Source organism: Salvia splendens, chromosome 10 (genome assembly GCF_004379255.2).
Source record: "Salvia splendens isolate huo1 chromosome 10, SspV2, whole genome shotgun sequence".
NCBI lineage: Eukaryota > Viridiplantae > Streptophyta > Magnoliopsida > Lamiales > Lamiaceae > Salvia > Salvia splendens.
This window is the reverse complement of record NC_056041.1, coordinates 4,146,939-4,169,077: the sequence shown is the minus strand read 5'-3', so window position 1 is coordinate 4,169,077 and position 22,139 is coordinate 4,146,939. Positions and strand designations below refer to the sequence as shown.

The following is a 22,139-nucleotide window of genomic DNA, read 5'->3' as shown; positions in this document are numbered from 1 at the left end:
TGTCGGGAGTCATTATGAAAATGATTGTTGATTTGTATGGCCATACGTCTACATGTGTACATTATTTATTAATTAATGTAATCTCAAGTTTATAATTTATAAAACACTTAATCAGAAAAATAAATTAGATGGAAATAATTTTATAAGCAATTGACTTTCGTCTCGTCTTTACAGTACATATATAACTCAGTATAGCAAAACTTTCGCTTATAACTACACCTGATTAGAGGAGTTTGCATACACCATGACTTTTCCCTCCACTTCGTAATCGAGCCGAGACAGATTCCTACATTTATAGCTCATCCTTCACGCCGTTGTCGCTGTCGCTGTCGCTGCTGCTGCTGTCGTCTTTGCGGCTAGCAGCATCTTTTGAAGCAGTGCTCCTCACTGATGAGGCTGGCTTCTGAAGCTTGAACGGGATTGAGGCATGTTTTTTCAAGAACTTGTAGAAGGCCACCACGGTGCGATCATCCTCAAAAGTAATCTGCACGAGCATAGTTTGATCCGGTTCAGTTTTCATAAGATATGTCGCAGTCAGCAATAGAATTTGATATGAGAAGCAAAGCTATCTTACTGGATCGAAGCTCTTGTTGCCGGCTGGGAAGAAGAGAATTGTGGGGAATCCATCAGACTGCAAGACAACACAGAGATGTGCATCAGTATATTGTCAATCAGCATTTATCGGGGTAAATCACAGAAATCATGCACAACTTTAAAGCTGTTACAACAATTTTGAAAAGAGCAAACAATCTTGATTTGGCTGAGTATTCTTTTCCTAGTTAAAGCAGTTTTAAGAACTAAATCAAATGGGACTGCTCCCATACGAGGTTCTACCACGTATAACACATTTTGACCTTAATTTGCAATATTCACTCATTTTTGAAATGTTGCAATTGACCAGCCACCTAGAAAATTCTCACTTGGAACATACACTTTTTCACTTGGTATGGAACGGTTTTAAGTCATACGAGAATTACATATTCGGGTAAATGATGTGATATTTACGGCCAGTAACCTTCTAGCCCCCTATGAACAACCACATAATACCTTGGCTCGTGGGTGCTCGTTTGTCGTCCAGTCCATCTTAGCTATGACGAGGGAGTCAATGCCTCTCAAATGCTTGCCAAGCTTGTTATATATAGGTTCCAAAGATTGACAGTGTCCACACCAGGGAGCATACAACTGTTTGTAAACAAATGAAAATCACAAATCAAGTTTACAGACTAAACTTTCATATGTTTTACGGTTGTTCTGACTTTGGTCATGGTAAAGTAAATATATACCTCAAGAAGAACATCTTTTGACTCATCCAAAACAATATCATCAAAGTTGTTACCAACAACAATCTTGACGTCCCCATCATTCTGCATTAGGACAAATGCAAAGAAGTTGAAACAGAGGCATCACATCAATATTAATACAACCACATCTTATAAAATAAATAATCTTGTAAGGAAAAAAAGGTATTACGTTTTCTGGAATAGGGTCCGACTTGTAGAATGGCTTGAGATTGTCTCCCAGAAACTTTTGTCCGAAAGACTGCAGATTGACACAAAGTAAGTTTGAATGCGCCTTATGTTGTTTCAAAAAAACTAAAAAGCCAGTTAATGAGTAACCTTGATATTGTCAACAGTTATTTCACCATCTAACATAAATTTCCGGGCATCATCATTTCCAGTATATGCAAGAACCTGCATCCAACATTTTGGTTATCATCTGATACTTGAATCTCTAAAATGTAGGAGTTATAAGCATAGATGGTTTAGTCATCTAATGCTTACACTTGGAGTTTCTCCATCAACTCCAAAGTACTCTGAAACAGGTTTTCCAACATCTTCATTGTCCAATTCGACATAAACACATAGGAGCTGCAGATGTTAAACATAAGATCTCTCAGTTGAATAACTTTGATAAACAAATACAATGAATGAGGGAGAATGGAAGCAACATGTAATGCACTAGACGGTTGTGATCAAATGAGTAAACGTTATAACGTAAAACTGACAAGTAATTTCCTGACCTTTCCTTTGAAAACTTTTGCTGCTTCTGTGAATATCGGATAAAATTTCTCCGAGTCATTAGAAGTTGCGAAAAGTATCAACTGCAACATAGAAATAACTAATAAATCAAAAGGGAATGACAAAAACGATATCTCCTCTGTACAACCATAATGTAAACAAGCAGAATACCTGTTTCTTTATTGGATTCTCAAATACCAATGGAGCACTTTCTCTAGTCATAGTGGTGACGAGAGCGAGCTTGTTCTCATATACAAATTCAGCTATTGCAGATTTAGTGAATTGACCACCTGCTGATACAAAATTGTCAAGGAATACCATTGCTTCACACAGAAAAAGGAACTGATTTCTGTTAGATGTGAGACTACTATAAGTTTATAACTGACCAAATTGGTTAAATTTCTCCTCATCTTTCTTGATCATGACAACAGACGGGCGTTTGGCCTGTGGATCAATCTGGAAGAGTTTCGCCACTTCTGGACTGGTCGTCTGGTAAAAGTTAACATCATCTTCAAGCTTTGAAGCACCAGAAAACTCCTCGCTATCTGGGCCCTAAATCAGTATTTCGAGATGCAAAGCAAGAACAAAGTTACTTCACTGTTCAAATTCTAGGCACAGCTTTGTATAAACAAGATGCAAACTCATAAACTCTATAAAAAAAGGTGGCATAATCAAGGAAAATGCTACGTTAACAGAAATCCAATGGGCAACGTGGTAGTAGAAGAAAATGCCCTATTAAGATGGAGAAAATCATACCACCAGACTCTCGAGATAAGCCAAAACTATTTTGTCCTCGTCTGCCAAGAGGCGTTCTGCCTCTTCGGTGGTTGTAATATTGTGCAATCCAGGGCCTGTCTTTTTCTTCAACCATGATACAATAGCATCCCTGCAACATAGATATAAAGAACAACATTATCGGAACTATTACTCAAAAGCTCTGTAATTAGCATCCTGAAGTTTTACTTCAGATAATCTTACATTTGCATATATTATAATGTTATTCATTAGATCAATATTGACATATACCAATAAGAACATGAATACAGTATCATAAGAGTTCTTAGCTACACAGGAGTTGTCCTCGATTTCATTTCAAACAGATCACATCAACATTAATACAGTATTTGCAGCTGCGGATTTCTACATTTCACCAACATTTAACCAAGTCCATCAGCTGAAGCAGCACGGATTCAAAGAGGAAGGCATTGAATTTCATACTAAGAAAATTCATTTTAAGTAAACTTGGATTAAATACGAGTGAATCTTACTTAGTGCGTTGACCAGGGTAGGGTTTGTGCACGCCATCGACGAAGAAGAAAATGGTCGGGAATCCCTGCACGTCGAACTTCTGGCTGAGGTCCGTCTCCTCTGCAGCGTCGACCTTCGCCAGTACCACAGCCTCGTCCTTCAGCTCCGTCGCGGCGGCAGCGTACTCCGGCGCCAGAGCTTGGCAATGGCCGCACCACGGTGCGTAGAACTCCACCATCACGAATGTGTTCTTCTCAATGAACTCGCTGAAGTTCGATTGCCTCAGCACGACCACGTGCGTCTCGTCCACCTCCGCGGCAGTGTGACCGCCGTCGTCGCCGTATGCCGCAGATTCTTCGTCATCTTCCAGATCGGCGTAGTTCTCGTAGTCATGGGGATGACCGTAATGGTCGGAATCACCCAACGGCACGGCATCGCTCTGCTCCACCTGCTCGAGGAAACTGAGATCTTCGTCTTCTTCCGATTTCGATGGATGTATATGGGAGAAAATTAAGCAGATAAAAACCGAGATAACTAGCAGAGATTTCATCGCCATTGCAATAAACAATTAAGCTAGATTTTCTCGAAAACTGATAATTTGTTACATGAAACTGCGTGGGTAGTAGCTTGACTAAAATGGAGTGTGCGAAAATGGCGTTAGCGGATTCACGCCGGTCACAATGGTGGGGATGCGTCACGTGGAGGTTTATTATTCGTCCGCGACGTGGAATGACCACTAGATTACGAACACGTGGAATGAGTGAATAAGATATTCCACTTTCTAATTAATGTACTTGCATTATTTTTTGGCTCTAGCCTCTATCTAAAGAGTGTTCACCGTAAAGCGGACACGCTCAATAGCCACGCCCCAGTTTTTTTCCATAGCCTCAGTTTTGTTGTCCATAACCCTAAAATTTTGTGTCCGCCACTATAGTGGTCACCTCCAATAGCCCCTAAATTTTATAATCAACTTTCATTTTATAATGTTTCAAGTAATTATGAACAAATTTATCGGGCTATACGTAATTAGAAGAACACGACTATACGAAGTCGAAGTCGAAGTCGAAGTAGAAGTAGAAGTAGAAGTAGAAGTAGAAGTAGAATTAGAATTAGAATTAGAATTAGAATTAGAATTAGAATTAGAATTAGAATTAGAATTACAATTACAATTAAAATTAAAATTAAAATTAAAATTAAAATTAAAATTAAAATTAAAATTAAAATTAAAATTAAAATTAAAATTAAAATTAAAATTAAAATTAAAATTAAAATTAAAATTAAAATTACACACTACATTTAATCTAGTACAAATCACTAACATGTTTACACTGCGCCACCACCTCCCCTACGTGCCCACACTTCTTCAATCAAATCGGCATGCAGTGTGTTATGTGATGTGGTCCTGCGCATATCAGCGAAGCGTTGGATCAAATATTCATTGCTCCGTGGTACGCCCATCTGGATCGGCGCGGAGGCAACACCGTGACTTGTACTTGCGCCCTCTTCCGGCGCCCATCGCTCTGCCGCAAAGCCTTCATCTTCTATTATCATCATTATGCAATATGATACAGGCTAACATAATATTCGCTCCATCATCTTCGTGCCAAACTCGTGCCGGACACCGTATAATAGCCCACCGCGATTGGAGGACACCAAAAGCCCACTCAACATCCTTCCTAGCACTCTCTTGTTTGCGCGCAAAATATTGTTTCTTCGGTCCAACCGGTTGGCGGACAGTCTTCACGAATACTGGCCACCGCGGATATATCCCATCTGCCAAATAGTAGGCCCTACTGTACTGCGTACCGTTGACTACGAAGCTGATTTCTGGACCCTCCCCCCGGCACTCCTCGTTGAAGTGCGGCGATGATTGAAGAACATTGATGTCGTTGTTCGAACCTGCCACACCAAAATACGCATGCCAGATCTGCAGACGGTAGTCCGCAACGGCTTCCAGAATCATCGTTGGATGTTTGCTTTTGAATCCAGTAGTGAACTGGCCTTTCCATGCCACGAGGCAGTTCCTCCACTCCCAATGCATGCAATCGATGCTTCCTAACATTCCTGGGAACCCGTGCATCGAACCGTGCATATCCAGTAGGCGCTGACACTCATCCGGGTTGGGCTTCTGCAGAAACTCCCCACCGAAAATTTCCCGGATCCCCTTACAGAACTGCCTAAGCACCGTGAGGCCAGTCGTCTCACCCATCTGTAGGTATTCATCGAACATGTCCGCTGGTCCGGCGTAGGCAAGCTGCCGGATTGCAGCGGTGCACTTCTGTTGCGTAGACAGCCCGATCCGGCCAGCCGCATCACGCCGGAGGGTGAAGCACCGGTAACGCTCCTCCAAATTCGTCGCTATATAGTTGAACAGCCGTCGCGACATCCTGAATCTCCGGCGGAATATCTCGGGTGGATAACGGGGGTTATCCACAAAGTAATCATCCATTAGACGCTGGTGCGCACCGACGTGGTCTCGTGGGATTGTCCGCCGATGAGTAATGGCACGAAGGATCGCCTCCTCCGCATTCTCCGCCTCCTTCGACAAACGGGCCGCTTCCTCCTGGGCGGCCTGGTGTTGCACCTGTTGAATCAGAGCATTCCAGCTGTCTCTCCACAAATTGTTCATTTCCTACCTCAAATTATAGTGAGAGAAATTTTTATAGACGTAGAGTTGGAATGGTGTGAAAATAATGAATGGAGTGAGGTGTATTTATAGGTGAATTGAAATGTTAAAAAAAATTAAAATTAAAATCGGCTATAGCCGCGGCGGTCGGTGCCGCCACTATAGGCGCCGCGCCTATAGCCGCGTCCGCCCCCATTTCGCCGCGTCCTCGCCCCGGAGTCGGCTGAAGCCCGTCCGCCGCCTACCGCCCCCATTTCGGTGTCCGCCCCGCGGACGGACAACTTCTCCACTATAGCCCGCCCGCCCTCCGCCCCAACCCGCGGCTATAGCCGCGGGCTCCCCATAGTGGATACCCTAACATAAGCTGTGTTAGAACTTATTGTCCTTTTAATCATTTTAAACTTGATCTTTTTGAAAGATAATATACTCATCCATAAAATCACTTATTTTATAAATAAAATTTATTTGACATACGAGGAATGCAACCCACCAATAAAACAGAAAATTCAACATAAAAGAGAGAACAACAAAATTACATCAACTCAAGACAAAGAGATGGATTACAAATTCAATCTCTTAGCCTAAAGCAAAACCCAGTAGAGGGCTAGTTTGGAGTCCAAAATCAAAACCAAACTTTTGGACCACTCAATCAAGTCCCAATTCACAACATGACATATTATAAACTCCTACTATGCACAAAGTAGTAGTCAATTACTATTACCAATTCACCATTTGGAAACAGTAAGGAACAAATCAGATGATGTGTCTCAACACATAATTAAACCCAAATTGAATGCATTTTTGCAGTTGGTGTGTACACAACAACATGACTCCCTCAAAACTCACTGGTCCATGACTTGTAATAGTGCAGCATCTCTTTTCTCCTCATCTGCAAATAATAACACACAGTTTTAGTTCCTGTTTAGCATTCTTGAAGAGTTGAGCAATACAATATATCTTCAACAAATCCTTAGAGGGCATTTCAAATTAAAATAAACAACTCATCATAAAGCAAAATATAATGAACTTGAATGAACAAGGTTGGTACCTATTTCATGTCTTCGATAATAGCATTCAAATGCAGGATACCAGTTCAAGGTAGCATCATGCCTTTGATAGTACACCTCATTAAACGCGGTTAAGCATTTGGGGCGACATCTCCGGAGCAAGGCCTTTAGGAAAACAGGTAGCAGTTGTGGATCATCACCATATACCTTCAATATCTCTACTACAGGTGTAGGTAAACCATCTCCATCATATGCAGTACTATAATCATGCGAAAGAGGAAAAGCCATATGCACAGATAGAGATATTCGGGATGAGCTCAACTGCCTCAAGAGTTTGCTCAAAGAAGGGCACCATGATGGAGTAAGCAGCTCACACGCTACACGTATATCTGACTCCCATTCCCTATTACTACTACTTGTTCTGAACTCATCCAGCTCTGGCAAATCAAGCCCCACCACCTCAAATTTTCTAATATTTGGAACATCGAACCTCCCATTCGTAATCCTGTTTTCATACATGTATATGCTTATGACCTCCAGTGATGGGCTGCAGATTCTTAAGCCCCTCCAGTCATAGTTAGAGTCGATGTCGTGAATCACCAATTCTTTCAGGCAAGGAAATTTAGGCCACAAGTCATGCCTATATATGTTGTCTCTCCCAAAACCAACCAATTCCAAAGACTTGAGCTTATGCTGTTGGATTATACTACCATAAGATGCTCTGTCTTCTCCACTGTACCTAGAGCTTCTGGTGCTTTGCAACTTTACTTTCTCAAGAGATTTGCATTTCGAAATGAAGTCGAGCAACAAATCACCATTGGTTACAACCACAGTGGAAAAAATAATGGATTTAAGATTGGACAATTTCACCACTACATTATCCCCCTTCTTGGCAAGTAAATTTTGCAATCATAAAGAATTAGGGAAGCTAGGGTTTCAGAATCAAGAATCTTATCTGGTAAAGCAAACAGCCTCGAATTCTCATCCGACCTCCGGATTCGAAGAGTTAGATCAGTAGCTCCCAATTTGATCGCATTTAAAACCAGCCATGTAGCTAGAAAGTGGTCGTCGATTGCATCCATCCGTAGAGCGAAAGAGTTGATGCTTAGCTTGTGAGATTCGTACCTCTGCATCGTTTTGATGGCGAACGCCGCGAACATCGGATGGCGGAGGTCGTGGAAGTCGAGGGCGGGGCGCGTGCTCCACGCGAGGCGCCAGGACTTGGAAAGCGCCGTCGTTTTGGCGGCATTTCGACTGTTTAATAAAGATTGAATGTGGTGAATGATTTCTTGAGGAATGTTGTTGGCCGCAGCCCCCCTTGGGATGATCGCCATTGGAGAAACCTCCAATTTCGCAACCAGTTTTTCCCCTCGGAGCGGCAGCAGTGGCTATGTTCGTTCGCAACCCGGTCGGATACTTCTTATCTCTTATGCAGAATAAATACCATTCCTTCTCCTCCAATTTCGCTCTCCCTAAACAAATTTATCCATTCGACTAGAGAAATAATTCAAACTGGGTTGATTGATTTTCAGTTGAACTGGATCGAGTTATGCAAATTTTATTCATGATAAATTTAGACTAGTGCGTGCGCGAAAAGGTTCGCACTATTTCACTCGATTATGCACTATGCTAATGAAGAGATTTATATTTATGATATTCTTGTTTTGTTTGAGAGAGAATCATACAATCATATGCCTATATAAATTGAATTAATGTGAATATAATTTTCACTTAAAACTAGCGATAATTCCGTACATTCTATTAGGGATATTTTTATAAAATTTAAAGGGTGGTTATTTTGCATTTTTATAAAGGGGAAATACACAAATTTATGAATTTAGACTAAACCAGTTTTCCGTTATGGAAATAATAAACCCATTTTCAGAATATTTTTTAAGATTAGAAAAAAATATATAAAAAGAAAAATTAGCTAAAGTAAGCTTTTTTGTGACTTTATAAAAACACGAAATTCAGAATGCCTACATAAATTATGGATCAATCAAATGACAATTTTATCAGTCTAAGAAATCTAAAAGTGCATGCCATATAAAAAAGCCAGACTCCATCTTCCATATCGATCCCTACTCTTAGATCAACAATTTTAATAAAAATAAGTTGTAAAATTATACCTCCGCACGTTTTATTACTACAATGTACTAATACCACATTACTACAATAATATTCTGATAATAAAATTATCAGTCTAACAATTAGATATATAATCCATGATTTATTTATTTTCATGAATCACGCGGAGTCCTTATAAATACAATCTACACATGATTAACTTCTTTCAAATGAATTATGCGATATATATACACATTATACACACAAATCAGAAAAAAGAGTGAAAGCGTGTTAGTACTAAATTAATTTTAATCGTTGCATCTTTTAAAATATTAAAAAATACTGTACTATTACACAGTATCTATAAAACAATAAATTATAATATAGTACATTCTTTACTCAAATTAAAGTTATAAGTGCCTCTTTATGTAGGGTGTTGCCCTTCACATAGTTTACACTGTAATAATATCTCTCTATCAAATTAAAATGTTATATTCAGAATATATGACAATTTGGACAAATAATGAAATAAACACTATTAATACAACAATTTGCTACCATATATACTAAAAATATTGTGCAAATTAATATTCACCCCAAACATTCTAAAATTCATTAAATCGAAATCGACAAAATCCAGCGAATTTCGCCCATACAAAAATGACTACCAAAACAAATATCTTCCCTAAAAAACTCATACCACCTCCACTATAGCCATGAGTATCACAGGTGCCAACACCATCTCATAGAATTAAAACCAGTTAATCATAAAATTAGAACAATGGAGAGGAAAAGTACACCTTCACTAAATTCATGGGTTTATTTTATAATTATTGCAGCAGTAATGGTGGATTTGAATTACGTGGAAGGAGTTCCGTTTGAATTCATAACAAATCCAATTCCATGTTGGAATGAATACTGCAATTATGTGTGCAAGAAATCAAGTTGCTACCCCAAATTTTGTGCCTCTGGATTCTGCTTTAACAGCCCCAAATATCCAGCTAGAGATAACCCCATTTGTCAATGTAATGAATATTGAATTTACTTTTCTTGTATCTTTTTATTTGGATATAGGTCTGTCCATGCCTAAATTCTCTCAATATCCAATTTATAATGGTAAAAAAAATCGGTTATATTTATTGTGATGGTATTGGTAATTTCTGTTTGGGTATGAATTAAATAACATTATGCACCTTTACAAAAGATCAATCACTAGTGTAACGATGCATTCTCAACTGACCAAGGAGCCATGAACGTGAGTAATGTTCAAGATCGTGCAAACATGAGAATTGGAGAGACATGCCATCAAGACGCGATGATAACTGGTGCAGTTGTTAAGGAAGTGATAACTGACATAAAGCAGTTATGAAAGAAGTGGGAAGTCAAGTTTGTTGATGTAATTGTTTATTGCTATTGACTTGTATTTAGCTGATACGAATTTAGGCTACATCTATATATAGCCATGTCATTTGTATCTTTCGATTTATGTAAAAAAATGATTGATGAATCTCAACTTAACTCGATCCCGTTCAACTCAAAATCAAATCAACTTAGTTTGAATTATTTATTATTCATTGGATAAGTTCTCAAGTCTACTCTGGGAAAAAAAGGAAAATAAAAACGCTAACTCTAATCTGTGAATTAGAAAATTATTACATCTCTCTCGCCCCTTTCTCGAAAATTAATTGCTAGTCTAATTACTCAATTACGAGTAAAAATTCCATGATCATTTCATACCAAGTTGGCATGATGATTTGGTATACTTCACCAATAATTTATTGACAAATGGAAATAAAAAAGGCCCTCATGCCACATCAATTCAATAAAACTTAACTGCACAAAATAAACGTTCACTAATCATGGTAACTAGCATTATATCACTATTAACTGCCAAATAGAATAGGCGTGCAATATTAGTAGACATATATATGTATATTGACCTCTTAATATAATAGGAGTAATATTTACACACAAAAAAGTAATCATATTATACATTTTTTTATGTAAAGAAGGAAATTACTCCTTGATAGTACTAGTTTGAGATTTTATTAGTGAGACCTTTTTTTCTTATTTAAATATACTACTATGCCATAATTAAATACTGAAATCACCAATTATATAAAAATGATTAACTTATTATACTAAATATTAATATTTTATAACAAAAAACTCAAATTAAGGAAAAAAATGAGGTTTTTATTATTTTTAGTATATAAAAATGTAAAATAAAAAGGATAAAATTAGAAAAGTGTAAATGCTGAAAAAGAAAACAAATTTTTTTCATACGCTGGAGCATACCATGGCTCCTCCGTTGAGTAGGAAGTTAGTAAAATTGTTAGACACAGTATAAGTTAATTAAATAATACTCCAGTAATTAATTTAGCAAGAAAGACTCACTGTATTGCTGTACACTCGCGCGTACGAGAGACCATCCCAAAAGTGCAAAAAATATTAATGAATAATGAGTATGAATCAGCATCCATCAATTTTATCCCATTCCTCAAATAAGAAAAATTATAGTAATCTCTAAATTTATCAACAAACCATGACTCAGCTCAAAATAAATCATTCAAATCAACTCGATTCAACTCAATTTGAAAACAAAAATCAAAAGTCTAACTCAACTCAATTTTACTTGAATCTTTTCACCTACACATTCATACATTAAGCTCCGATTAGTATTAATGAGTGTATATAATAATGTGTCATTTTTTGTGGTTCATTGTGTAAAAACTCATTAATTCGAACTCGTGGATCATAACTCAAATTCAATCTAACTCAAAATATTTTTACCAAGCGATAACGAGTGTAAAAAAGTTGAGCTGGTTATATGAAAACTCGCACGATTCAACTCACTCAAGTTGACGCGAATCTTTTAACAATTTATAAGACGCGTACAATCCGTCACCCGATATTCCTGAATAGTAAACACATAAATTCGAAAGCAGAATCAGAGTGGTAGATTGGTCTGGAAGTGGTGAGCGCTTCCGTTTCTAACCTTTTTTTGCTTTATGCTTCGTTTCTATATTTGATTAATGTTGTTTTAAGAAGTTTTTCTTCAACTTTTTTGTAGTCTTTTGTTTATCTTTCTTGTGCTAAATTGATGATTAATGGCGAATGAAAGATATAGTTTTTGTAACTCTTTGTGGTTTCTGTTTGTGAATGAGTCCAATTTTTTTTTAATAAAAAATTCAGATCTGAAATAAAAATTAATTTTTCAAATGGTTGTCTTAATTTTGCTTGAGTGCTTATTTTTTTGTGCTGAATTAGATATATTCACTATTAAAAATCTATTTTATTATTTCTTGTGGTTTTTGTACACAAGAATTCCATTCAAAGTCGATTATTTGTAGCATTCTTGTTTTATTTGGCCTACTAACTTTGGTTTTGTTATCTTTCCGGTTTCAATTCGACCAAAAAAAGCTGTGTAACTCGGTAAGATCATGTTGTTTCTGCAATTGGATTTAGCATTGGACAGACTTTTTGATGAATGTATGCTTGTGGAGATGATGATGATCATGTTTGGGTATATGCGACTTATTTCTGGATTATAACTGTACTCTCATTTCTTCTAGATTTTGTGACTTAAACTTGCTAATTACAATTCTAGTTTGACTTGGGATTCGAATCTTTTTCAGTTACGTGTTAGCTACTATGTATGAATAAATTATTTTAGGATAAGAATTGATAATAGTGGAGTATAAAACAATATTTTTTTCCACCAATATATAAACCTAATTTTTTTTACCTAGCATGTTTTACAAATTAATGACATAACTGTGCTATAATAGAAAAAATTACTATGATTGGATGAAATATTTATGAGATAATGTCATATTTATCAAGTATATTATTTTTATTATAAGTAAATGTACATAAATTGTATGTACAATAAACTTTTCAGGTATTTTACAATAAAATTGATTTATAAATATTAATTTTAAATAATGTTTTACTTAATAGTCCTTCTGCAATAATTTAGGAATATTATCTTTTCAAATTATATATCTACATTAATTTAAGAAAAAAAATACTAAGTGTTAGTATTAGGTATTGCATAATTATTTTTAAATCAAGCTCATTTTTTTTTCATATATCACCTCTTTTCTCTATAAAAGAGTAATTTAAATTATACTATATAAATCAAATCTAATTTAGCTTAGGAGGAATTGTATACAAACTACATTTATCCATTGGATATACAAATAATTTAAATTGAATTGGATTGATTGATTTAAACTGGATTGAGTTCTGTCATTTCAAGTTTTGGAGATTTGAGTTCGCACACATCTTCTATAACGAGATATGTTAGCTGCATATTAAAATTAAAAATGATTCTACATCATTGCATTTTGAGAAAGAAAATGAATAAAACACACACTTCACACAAAAAGAGAAGAAAATATCACAACATTAAATCGAGCGCAATTGGAGCGAAAGTATGCAATTGTTTTCGTGCACTGATTCTGAATTAAACGCCATAAACTTGACTTAATTCGATCCGGTTAAACTCAAAATCAAATCAACTTAGTTTTAAACAATTATGAAATAGTTAAATATATGCTTTTGAAAACTTTGGATTAACTAATAAGGAGATTGATTGTAAATAAAACCGAAGATTTAATTGATAATCAAGCCAACCAAGTAATTAATGAAAGCAGGGCAGGGCTACTCTTATTTATCCAAGACTTGTACAAAACAGGCCCACAGCCTCTTGGCGACAACTAAATGATAGCAGGCCCATACTAGTAGTAATTCATGTCCCAAGATAATTGATGAAGCCCAAATAGAAAACGAGAGGGTCAAATTAAAATTCAGTCGACCTTGTCCATTACGAGTCATGACTCAAATTAAAATTGACTCGTTACTCAAGTTGACACACCGAAAAACTCGCACAATTACGATTCAACTCATCTCGACTCTAACCATTTACGCAATTGAATACACTACACCTCACCCGAGATTCTACAATAGAAGTCAACTCAATTTGGAATGTTAAAAAGTGAATATCCAAGGATAGAGCATTTGGTAATTATTCGATTCATACTCGATTTGAATACAAGTGCGGGCATTTACGGATTTGGATGCTTTTCATACTTTTCTCTTTTCATTCATTTGTTTGAATATTTTATTTATTTATTTGAACACTTGTCTAAGATTCTATTATAAAATAGTAATAAGACCTGAGGCCAAAGGTCTCGGATTCGAGTTTCCCCGTGGGGCGGCCTTTAAATTTATATCCATTTAACAAAAAAAATATTATCCATCGAAATTTTCCCATTCATCGAAATAAAAAATTTATAATTTCTAAATCATCAACAAAACCTTCACCCCACTCATTTGAACTCATGAATTATGAATATTTTTACCGAGAAAAATTCAGTGGGATTTTGCAGCCTCTTTAGCGCATTAATTATTGGCTTTTACTAGTATCAGTGAGTGTAAAATAACTTGAGTTGACACACCGAATAACTCGCACGAAATCACAACGATTCAACTCATAACTCGTGCAATTATGACTCAACTCAAGTTAATATGGATCATTTAAACAAATTGTAACACACGTATCGTCCTTCATAGCAGACTCAAAAAATTAATAGCAGAAACAGAGTGGAACCCCATTTCCTCACTCTATAAATCCCCCTCTCTATATAACATCATTTCGTCTCTCCTTTCGACGTCGTCAAATTAAAAGTCACTTGAACTTGTCGATTATGAGTCATGAATAAATTAAAACTAGCTCGAATCTTTTTTTCACTGCTAGTGATACACCAAATAATTCACATAATTATGAATCAACTCAACGCGATTCGAATCATTTACGCAATTTAATACTCCCCCTATTCCATAGTAATAGAGTCATTTTGCCATTTTGGTACGTTCCATAGTAATAGAGTCATTTCCCTTTTTAATAAAAGACAACACATTTCTCCACACCTACATTACTCTCTCTTACTTTATTCTCTCTTCATCTTCCTATCTTTTCATTTTCCACTTTATTCTCCCTTTACTTAACTCACATAACACAATATTTCTTAATCTCCGTGCCGAAAAGAAAAGTCTCCGTTATTATGGAACGGAAAGAGTACACTGCAGCGTCATTCACTTGAAATACCAAAATAGAAGTCAACTCAATATGAAAATGTGTAAAGGTGAATACCAAAAGACAAAACATTTGTTAATTATTCCATTTGCACTCAATTTGTATATTAGCGCTGGCGTTTACAGATTTGTATTCTTTCTTTACTTTTCTTTTCTTTTCTTTTTTCCATTCATTTGTTTGAACATTTTTATTCTATTGAACACTAAAAAAACTACTTATAAGATTTAGTTATAAGATAGTAGTAGTAACTAGAATTATCATGCACAAAAACAATTGCACATTTTCGCTCTAATTAAATATACTACTACTAAAATCACCAATTATGTAAAAATGATTAATTAAGTAAACTAAACACTATATTAAAGATTGTATAAAAAACAATTATGAACAAGAAAAATGAGTTATATTATTTGTATTAGTATTACAATTCTAAAATAAAAATGATAAAATTAGACAACTATGTGTCTAAAATATTCAAAAAGAAAAGAAAAAAAGGGAAATGCAGTTAGCCAAACTTTTGCGTTTCTCCCTAAAATATTGGGTTTTATGTATAACATGTCCTACTACTTGTTACTTGTTAGACACTATAGGGTATCAAAATCACTGTATAAAATTATTAATCTACATCTATTGAAGAAGCTTGTTTTACAGATTTTGTTTTGATTACTATATCCCTAATTTAATGTATATTTATGTTAAAAATATAACATCTCATCAATTCATCAAATATAATTATCTGGACTTGCTCGGTGCATTAATTAAGTTGAGTTGGTACACCAAAAAACTCGCACTAACTCGCAACGATTCAACCCAAACTCGCACGATTCCGACTCAACTCAAGTTGACGCGAATCATTTAAACAATATATAACACGCATGCCTCCCTTCACCACAAAACACATAAAATCAAAAGCAGAAACGGATTGAAAGATTAGCTTGAAACTTTGAAAGTGTGAAAGTGAAGTATATATTTTCTCACTATAAATTTCTCAAACCCAATTGGCTCACTCATTTCATTAAAACCAAAATCAAGAAGAATTGCAGTCTCCAGGCAAAGTAAAGGGTGAAAAAGTGGTGAGCGTTTCTGTTTCTAACCCTTTTTTGCTTGATGCTTCATTTTTACATTTGATTCATGCAGTTTTGAGTAGTTTTTCGTCAATTTATTGTGGATCTATTGTTTATTCATGCAGGTTTGAGTAGTTTTTCGTCAATTTATTGTGGATCTATTGTTTATTCATGGAGTTTTTTTTTGGCTTTTCTTCTTATATATTTTTTTATTTTTTACAAAAGATTGTTTTAAATTTGCTTGAGTATTATTTTTTGTGTTGAATTAGATCGTTTTTTGCTTGGGTATATGAAATGTATACATGAATCATTTACCGATTATACCTAGAATTTTAGAATTTCTGGATCTAGTCGGATTTTGTGAGCCATATGATAAAACGCGTTGATTATAATAACTCAAGTTCAACTCGACGCGTCTGTATTCAAATCTTTTTCACCTATGCATTGGCCCGCATTAATTATTGACAACTAAATAAGCTGAGTTGACTCTATCAAAAACACGCGCACAAGCTCGCACTATTTAACTCAACTCAACTCAAACTCGAAACATTTACACTAATTAATAGAACGATTCGAACTCAACCTCGCATGAATTAAACTCAACTCGAATCATAAATCAACCTCGCACGAGTCAAACTCAACTCAAATCATTTGCTCTATTAATGGGGCGATTCAAACTCAACCTCGCTTAAGTCAAACTCAACTCAGCACGACTCGAATCGAATCATTTACTCTATTTAATGGTGCGGTTCAAACTCAACTCAGCTCGACTCGAATCGAATCATTTACTCTATCTAATGGTGTGAGTCATAACTCAACCTCGCACGAGTTAAACTCAACTCGAATCATAACTCAACCTCGCACGAGTCAAACCCAACTCAAACCATTTACTCTATTTAATGGCGCGATTCAAACTCATCCTCAGTCAAACTCAACTCAACACGACTCGAATCGAATCGAATCATTTACTCTATTTAATGGCGTGAGTCATAACGCAACTTCGCACGAGTTAAACTCATCTCGAATCATTACTCAACCTCGCACGAGTCAAATTCAACTCAAATACTTTACTCTATTTAATGGCGCGATTCAAACTCAACCTCACTTAAGTCAAACTCAACTCAGCACGACTCGAATCGAATCATTACTCAATTTATTGACCCGATTCAACTAAAGTTCGCTCAACTCAACTCAACTCAACCCGACTCAATCCGACTCAAATCATTTATACTACTCCACTTAATGCACAATCAGTCTCCATCACTCCTATCCCAAAATAGAAAATACAGAAAATAAACAATCAAACAACATAAGAAACAGATCGGTGAAGTGTGAGCGATACGCCATTGCTGTAGGACTGGCGCAGAGCACGATTTCCACCCCTTCTCCCTCCGTAGAATTCTTCTCTAACATTATTTCCCCTCCCTTTCCTCACTCATTCTGTTGCAACCAAAACCAAGAACTTCATGCAAAGCAAAGGGTGAACCCTTCTGTTTCTTACCTTTTTTAGCTTGATTCTTCGTTTCTACGTTTGATTCTTGGGGTTTTGACAAGTTTTTCTTTTCTCTCTTTCTTGTGCAAAATGGAGAATTAATTTCTGTTTGTGCTAAAGCCCCAAATGTTGCTTTGATTTTGACGAGGGCTTTCCGGCGGAACGATGTTTGATGAAATTAGTGTGAAAGAGTTGAACTTTTTGTTTTGTGATTTGATTTCGCATCTGAAATAAAACACCATTTTTTTCACAAGGTTGTCCTGGTTTTGCTCGAGTATGCATTTTTTGTGCTGAATTTATATTTTTTACTACTTTTTTTTTAAAAAATATCACTTTTAGATGTTTTTATTCCTTTTGTTTTTTTACATGGGGTTTTGATTCAAAGTCGGTTATTTTAGAACTTGACAACGGTGAATGATACTAAAATTTTGATAGATTATATAGAGCTGTAGCTTATTTTCATATCCAGTTCTTCATCTAGGGGAATTCAAGATTTATACTTTTTGAGCTTCATTGTGTTGTTGATATATAGTAATGTTATGTTTTCTGATGTTTCTTTATATAAATTATACTCTTAATTACTCTTGTATGAAATATCTCATAAATGATGCACAACAATGCACATCATGCTTTGTAGTAATTCTAGAAAAAAATTGTTATATATGTGTACTAAAACTTGGCATAGTTCTTTTAGTATTTTCTAAAACTTGTGTTTTCTTACTTATTTCTTGATGATCTTCTCCGGTTGGTGTTACAGAGCAGAGCAGAGCAGGCTTAAAGAGAGACGAAATTAGACGTGCTCAAGAACCATATCTCGTATTGCTGTAAGCATTCTGGCTGGATTATATTCATCTTATTTGTTCATTTGGGGTTGCTTTTATGTTTTAATGGAAACCTTAAATACAAAACTAAGGGCGCTAGGAAATAATAATCTAGATTTACTTTTATGTGTACTCATATTTTAGAGGAAAAAACACAGTTATAGTAATCATGCAAAAATGATTATATAACATAACTGATTCTCTTGGTAGGTGCAGAAGGTGAAGAATATTCTCAAAAAAAATACTCTCATCGGACCAGTTTTCTGTGAAAAGAGAACATTCAGTGCACTGAGATGGATAGAAGAGGGCTTACTTTGATTCAGGGACCTATTGACGAGAGCCTATATAGGAGTGCATCATCGTCCCAGAACATCGCGGTGGAGTCAACATCTTACCTCTCTCCCACCACTGCCACCAGTTCTGATTCTCTGAACAGAGAATTCAAACTGCACATTGGCAGATTCTTTTATGAGAACAGGCTGGATTTTGATGCAGCCAGTTCAACAAGCTTTAAGAGCATGATCTCCCTTTTCTCTCGAAGAGGGATTCAGTGTCAAGCTCCTACTGTCGAGGAGTTAAAAGGGTGGATATTCAGGGATGTGATGAAGGAAGCGACCTCACGTGTGGATGAGATCAAAAGATCGTGGGCAGTCACTGGTTGTAGCATCTTGCTTGATGGATGGACGTATGCCAATGACCGAACCTTTGTGAATGTTTTGGTGGACTCCCCCAAAGGTACTGTCTATCTTTCCTCATCTGACATAACTACTTGTGTTGGAAATATGGAGGCTATGCAGACCTTCTTAGCGAAGGTTCTGGCGGAGGTTGGACTCCATAACGTTGTTCAAATAGTCTCATACTCGAGCTCGGCCTTCATGATGGAGGCTGGTAGGCAGCTCATGGAGAGATATCGGCCAATCTTTTGGACAGTGAGTGCTTCGCACTGCATTGAGCTTATTTTGGAGAATCTGGCGACGATGGATATCATCCACGAGACATTGGAGAAGGCAAAGATCATCTCAAGCTTCGTTCACAACCACCCGATTGCTCTGAAGTATCTGCAAGACCAGACAAATGGGAGTGGCCTGGTTGATTCTTCGAGGATAAGTACAATGAGGCCCTTCCTGATGCTCGAGAATATCGTGATAAAGAAGGGAGCTTTGAAGAAAATGTTCTCCTTCTCTCATTCTCAAAGCTCGAACTTGATGTCAACCGTGGAGGGAAGAAAAGCGAGTGAGCTGGTGGCGGATCGTTCGTTCTGGATAGGGGCCTCGACTATTCTGAAAGGCGCTATACCTGTCGTGCGCGTGATAGAATGGATGGACAAGAGTGGAAGGGTCCACATGGGGTATATATACGAGATCATTGATCAGGCGAAGGAGACCATCAAGCAGGGGTTCAAGAAGAAATCTGAATACATGCCATTTTGGGATGCAATCGACGATGTATGGAATAAGTGCCTCTACAGCCCTCTCCACTCCACGGGCTACTACTTTAACCCAAATCTTTTCTACACGAGCGACGCGTATATCGATTCTGAAGTTGTCACCGGCATGTCCTGCTTCATTGTTCGGTCGGCTGCTGATTTCCGTATGCAGGATCAGTTGGTTGTCCAGATGGAGCTGTATAGAACCGGCAGAGGTGGCATGGGTGCCGGAGTTCCTGAAGAACAAAGATCGAATCTTTCTCCGGGTGAATGAATACTTCTGTATCACTCGCTCATATTATAGTAGTCATATACATGTCATTCTTTCTACTAAACTGGTGTTTTGTTGTAGCTCTTTGGTGGTCGAGATACGGCGGGGAATGCCCAGAGTTGCAGAGGCGGATGATTCGATTGCTGAGCCAGACGTGCGACGGTGCAGCCAGGTATCAGCTCAGGAGAAGCTTGGCAGAGACACTTTTGACCAAGGGAGGGAATGAAGATGAGCAAAAATGGGCAAGGGATATGGTTTTCCTTGGATACAATATGCATCTGCAGAATTTTGTAATTGGCAGCTCTGTTTCCGATGATGCCAATTCATAACATTTGTTTTTGGCAGTATTATTTATAATGATGATATCATATAAGTAGTAACAATTATTCGGCTCAATTACTCATACAATTAGCCATTAATCAGTTGTGTATATATTCTCACACAGGTCACAATCACCATCTTATTATTGTAAATTAAAACCAAGCGCCGCCGTTAACAGCCAAATCTCAGCCGCTTGCCGGTTTGGATCTGGTGAGGAGCCAATCGACAATCTCCCCGAAGACGAGCTCAACGTTTTCGTCTGGCTCGCCGACCAGCTGGTGCCACATCCCGGGGTATATTCGGAGGGTTTTGTCCTTGCTGGCCGCGCGGTTGTAGAGCTCCTCTGCGCAGGCCGGGTCGCAGACGATGTCGTCACCGCCGTGGACGATAAGGAATGGTATCTCCACTTCACCAAACTTCCCTTGCAGCTCTCTGCTCACTCTCATCAGCTCCTGCGCCGTGGCAGCGCGTGGCCTTATTGTCGGCCGCCGAGGGCTTGCAAGCGCCAGTTTCCGCTTCCACTCCACCTTTTTTCACGCGCCACCAATTAACAAACACAATCATCAAATTGTTGGATTGGGATTGTACACATTATACATCAAATGAGGGCTTGGATTGAGATATTTACTCATTATACATCAAATTAGGGCTTGGATTGAGAAATTTACACATTATACATCAATTTAGGGCTTGAATTGAGAATTCTATAAAGTAAACATCTCTACGAAATATCCTAATTTTTCAAAACAATTATTCAAATCACAATCAACATTGAGTGAATTAGAAATCACCTTGAAGGAGACGTTCGGAATGGAGCCGCGCGTGGGCACCACGGACCAGGTCGGCACCAGAAACGCGGCGATTGAGAGGAAATGCTCCAGCGGCCACGGCGGCTTGAACTTGTCGCTGATCCCGCACATAGCTCCGTTCAGCACGACGCCGTCAAACTTCCTCTTCGGCGCGGTGCCGTCGCGGCGGAGGGAGATGAGCAGTGCAATCGCGCCGCCGAGCGACTCCGAGTAGAGGAACGCCGGCAGATCCGGCGCGTACCTCTCGCGGAATCCGTCGAAGAAGGCGATGCAGTCGTCGACGACGGCATTGAGGTCCGGCAGGTGCGCGATTAGGCCCTCGGAGAAGCCGTGGCCCATGTGGTCGATGGCGCAGACGGCGAAGCCGTGTTTGGCGAGGTGGACGGCGGTGAGCTGGACGAACCAGCTGGACTCGCCGGTGAAGCCGTGCACGACGCAGACGACGGCTCTGAGCGGCGGCGATTGCTGAGGCGTCCACCACTGCGTGAAGAGCTTGAGGTTTTGTGTCTTGCTGGTGATGAACTCGGAACCGTGGGTGACTGAGTGGCGGGCGTAGAATTCGTCGGGGCTGAGCGTGCCGAACGGGCTCGTCTCGTTGGCTTCTGCAATCGGGTGCTTGAATTTCGCCATGGGGATTGATTGGGACTGGGGCGGAGTAGTTGAGATTGCGTTGGATTTATTGGTTTCAAATTAATTGCTTCATGGATATCAACTGCGAAAAATATCTTTCATGATTTTTACTGAGAAATGGATTAATTGGGTATAAAACATTTCTCCTCTAATATTTTCAACATAATCGTGTCTCTGGTAGTATTTCTTTCTCTAGCTTTAAATAAGTATGGATGTCAATCGGGCCAGCCCACCGG

At 37.8% G+C, this 22,139-nt stretch overlaps 4 protein-coding genes across 7 annotated transcripts; 1 reads left to right on the top strand and 3 right to left on the bottom strand.

The window, feature by feature from the left end:
• Positions 1-124: 124 nt before the first annotated feature.
• Positions 125-3,955, bottom strand: LOC121750274 (protein disulfide isomerase-like 1-4). The gene is made up of 12 exons (XM_042144787.1): positions 3,287-3,955; positions 2,775-2,904; positions 2,405-2,570; positions 2,190-2,308; positions 2,021-2,101; positions 1,782-1,868; positions 1,617-1,691; positions 1,471-1,539; positions 1,284-1,364; positions 1,048-1,182; positions 575-631; positions 125-484 (listed from the first exon to the last, which is right to left on the bottom strand). Exons 1-12 carry the CDS (start codon positions 3,820-3,822, stop codon positions 293-295), a joined length of 1,728 nt encoding a protein of 575 aa, XP_042000721.1. The 5' UTR covers positions 3,823-3,955; the 3' UTR covers positions 125-292.
• Positions 3,956-6,593: 2,638 nt separating this feature from the next.
• On the bottom strand, positions 6,594-7,755 carry LOC121750872. The gene is made up of 2 exons (XM_042145508.1): positions 6,941-7,755; positions 6,594-6,781 (listed from the first exon to the last, which is right to left on the bottom strand). Exons 1-2 carry the CDS (start codon positions 7,416-7,418, stop codon positions 6,735-6,737), a joined length of 525 nt encoding a protein of 174 aa, XP_042001442.1. The 5' UTR covers positions 7,419-7,755; the 3' UTR covers positions 6,594-6,734.
• A 9,650-nt stretch (positions 7,756-17,405) lies between these two features.
• Positions 17,406-20,562, top strand: LOC121752499. 4 transcript variants are annotated; one of them, XM_042147609.1, is made up of 4 exons: positions 17,406-17,613; positions 18,388-18,449; positions 18,663-20,138; positions 20,225-20,562. In XM_042147609.1, exons 3-4 carry the CDS (start codon positions 18,740-18,742, stop codon positions 20,470-20,472), a joined length of 1,647 nt encoding a protein of 548 aa, XP_042003543.1. In that variant the 5' UTR covers positions 17,406-17,613; positions 18,388-18,449; positions 18,663-18,739; the 3' UTR covers positions 20,473-20,562. The 4 variants fall into 4 exon arrangements, with proteins under 4 accessions (XP_042003543.1, XP_042003542.1, XP_042003541.1 ...); XM_042147608.1 differs by having other exon boundaries at positions 18,657-20,138; XM_042147607.1 differs by having other exon boundaries at positions 18,383-18,449.
• On the bottom strand, positions 20,491-22,049 carry LOC121752500 (caffeoylshikimate esterase-like). Its single transcript, XM_042147610.1, has 2 exons — positions 21,256-22,049; positions 20,491-20,991 (listed from the first exon to the last, which is right to left on the bottom strand). Exons 1-2 carry the CDS (start codon positions 21,901-21,903, stop codon positions 20,650-20,652), a joined length of 990 nt encoding a protein of 329 aa, XP_042003544.1. The 5' UTR covers positions 21,904-22,049; the 3' UTR covers positions 20,491-20,649.
• Between the last annotated feature and the right edge of the window lie 90 nt (positions 22,050-22,139).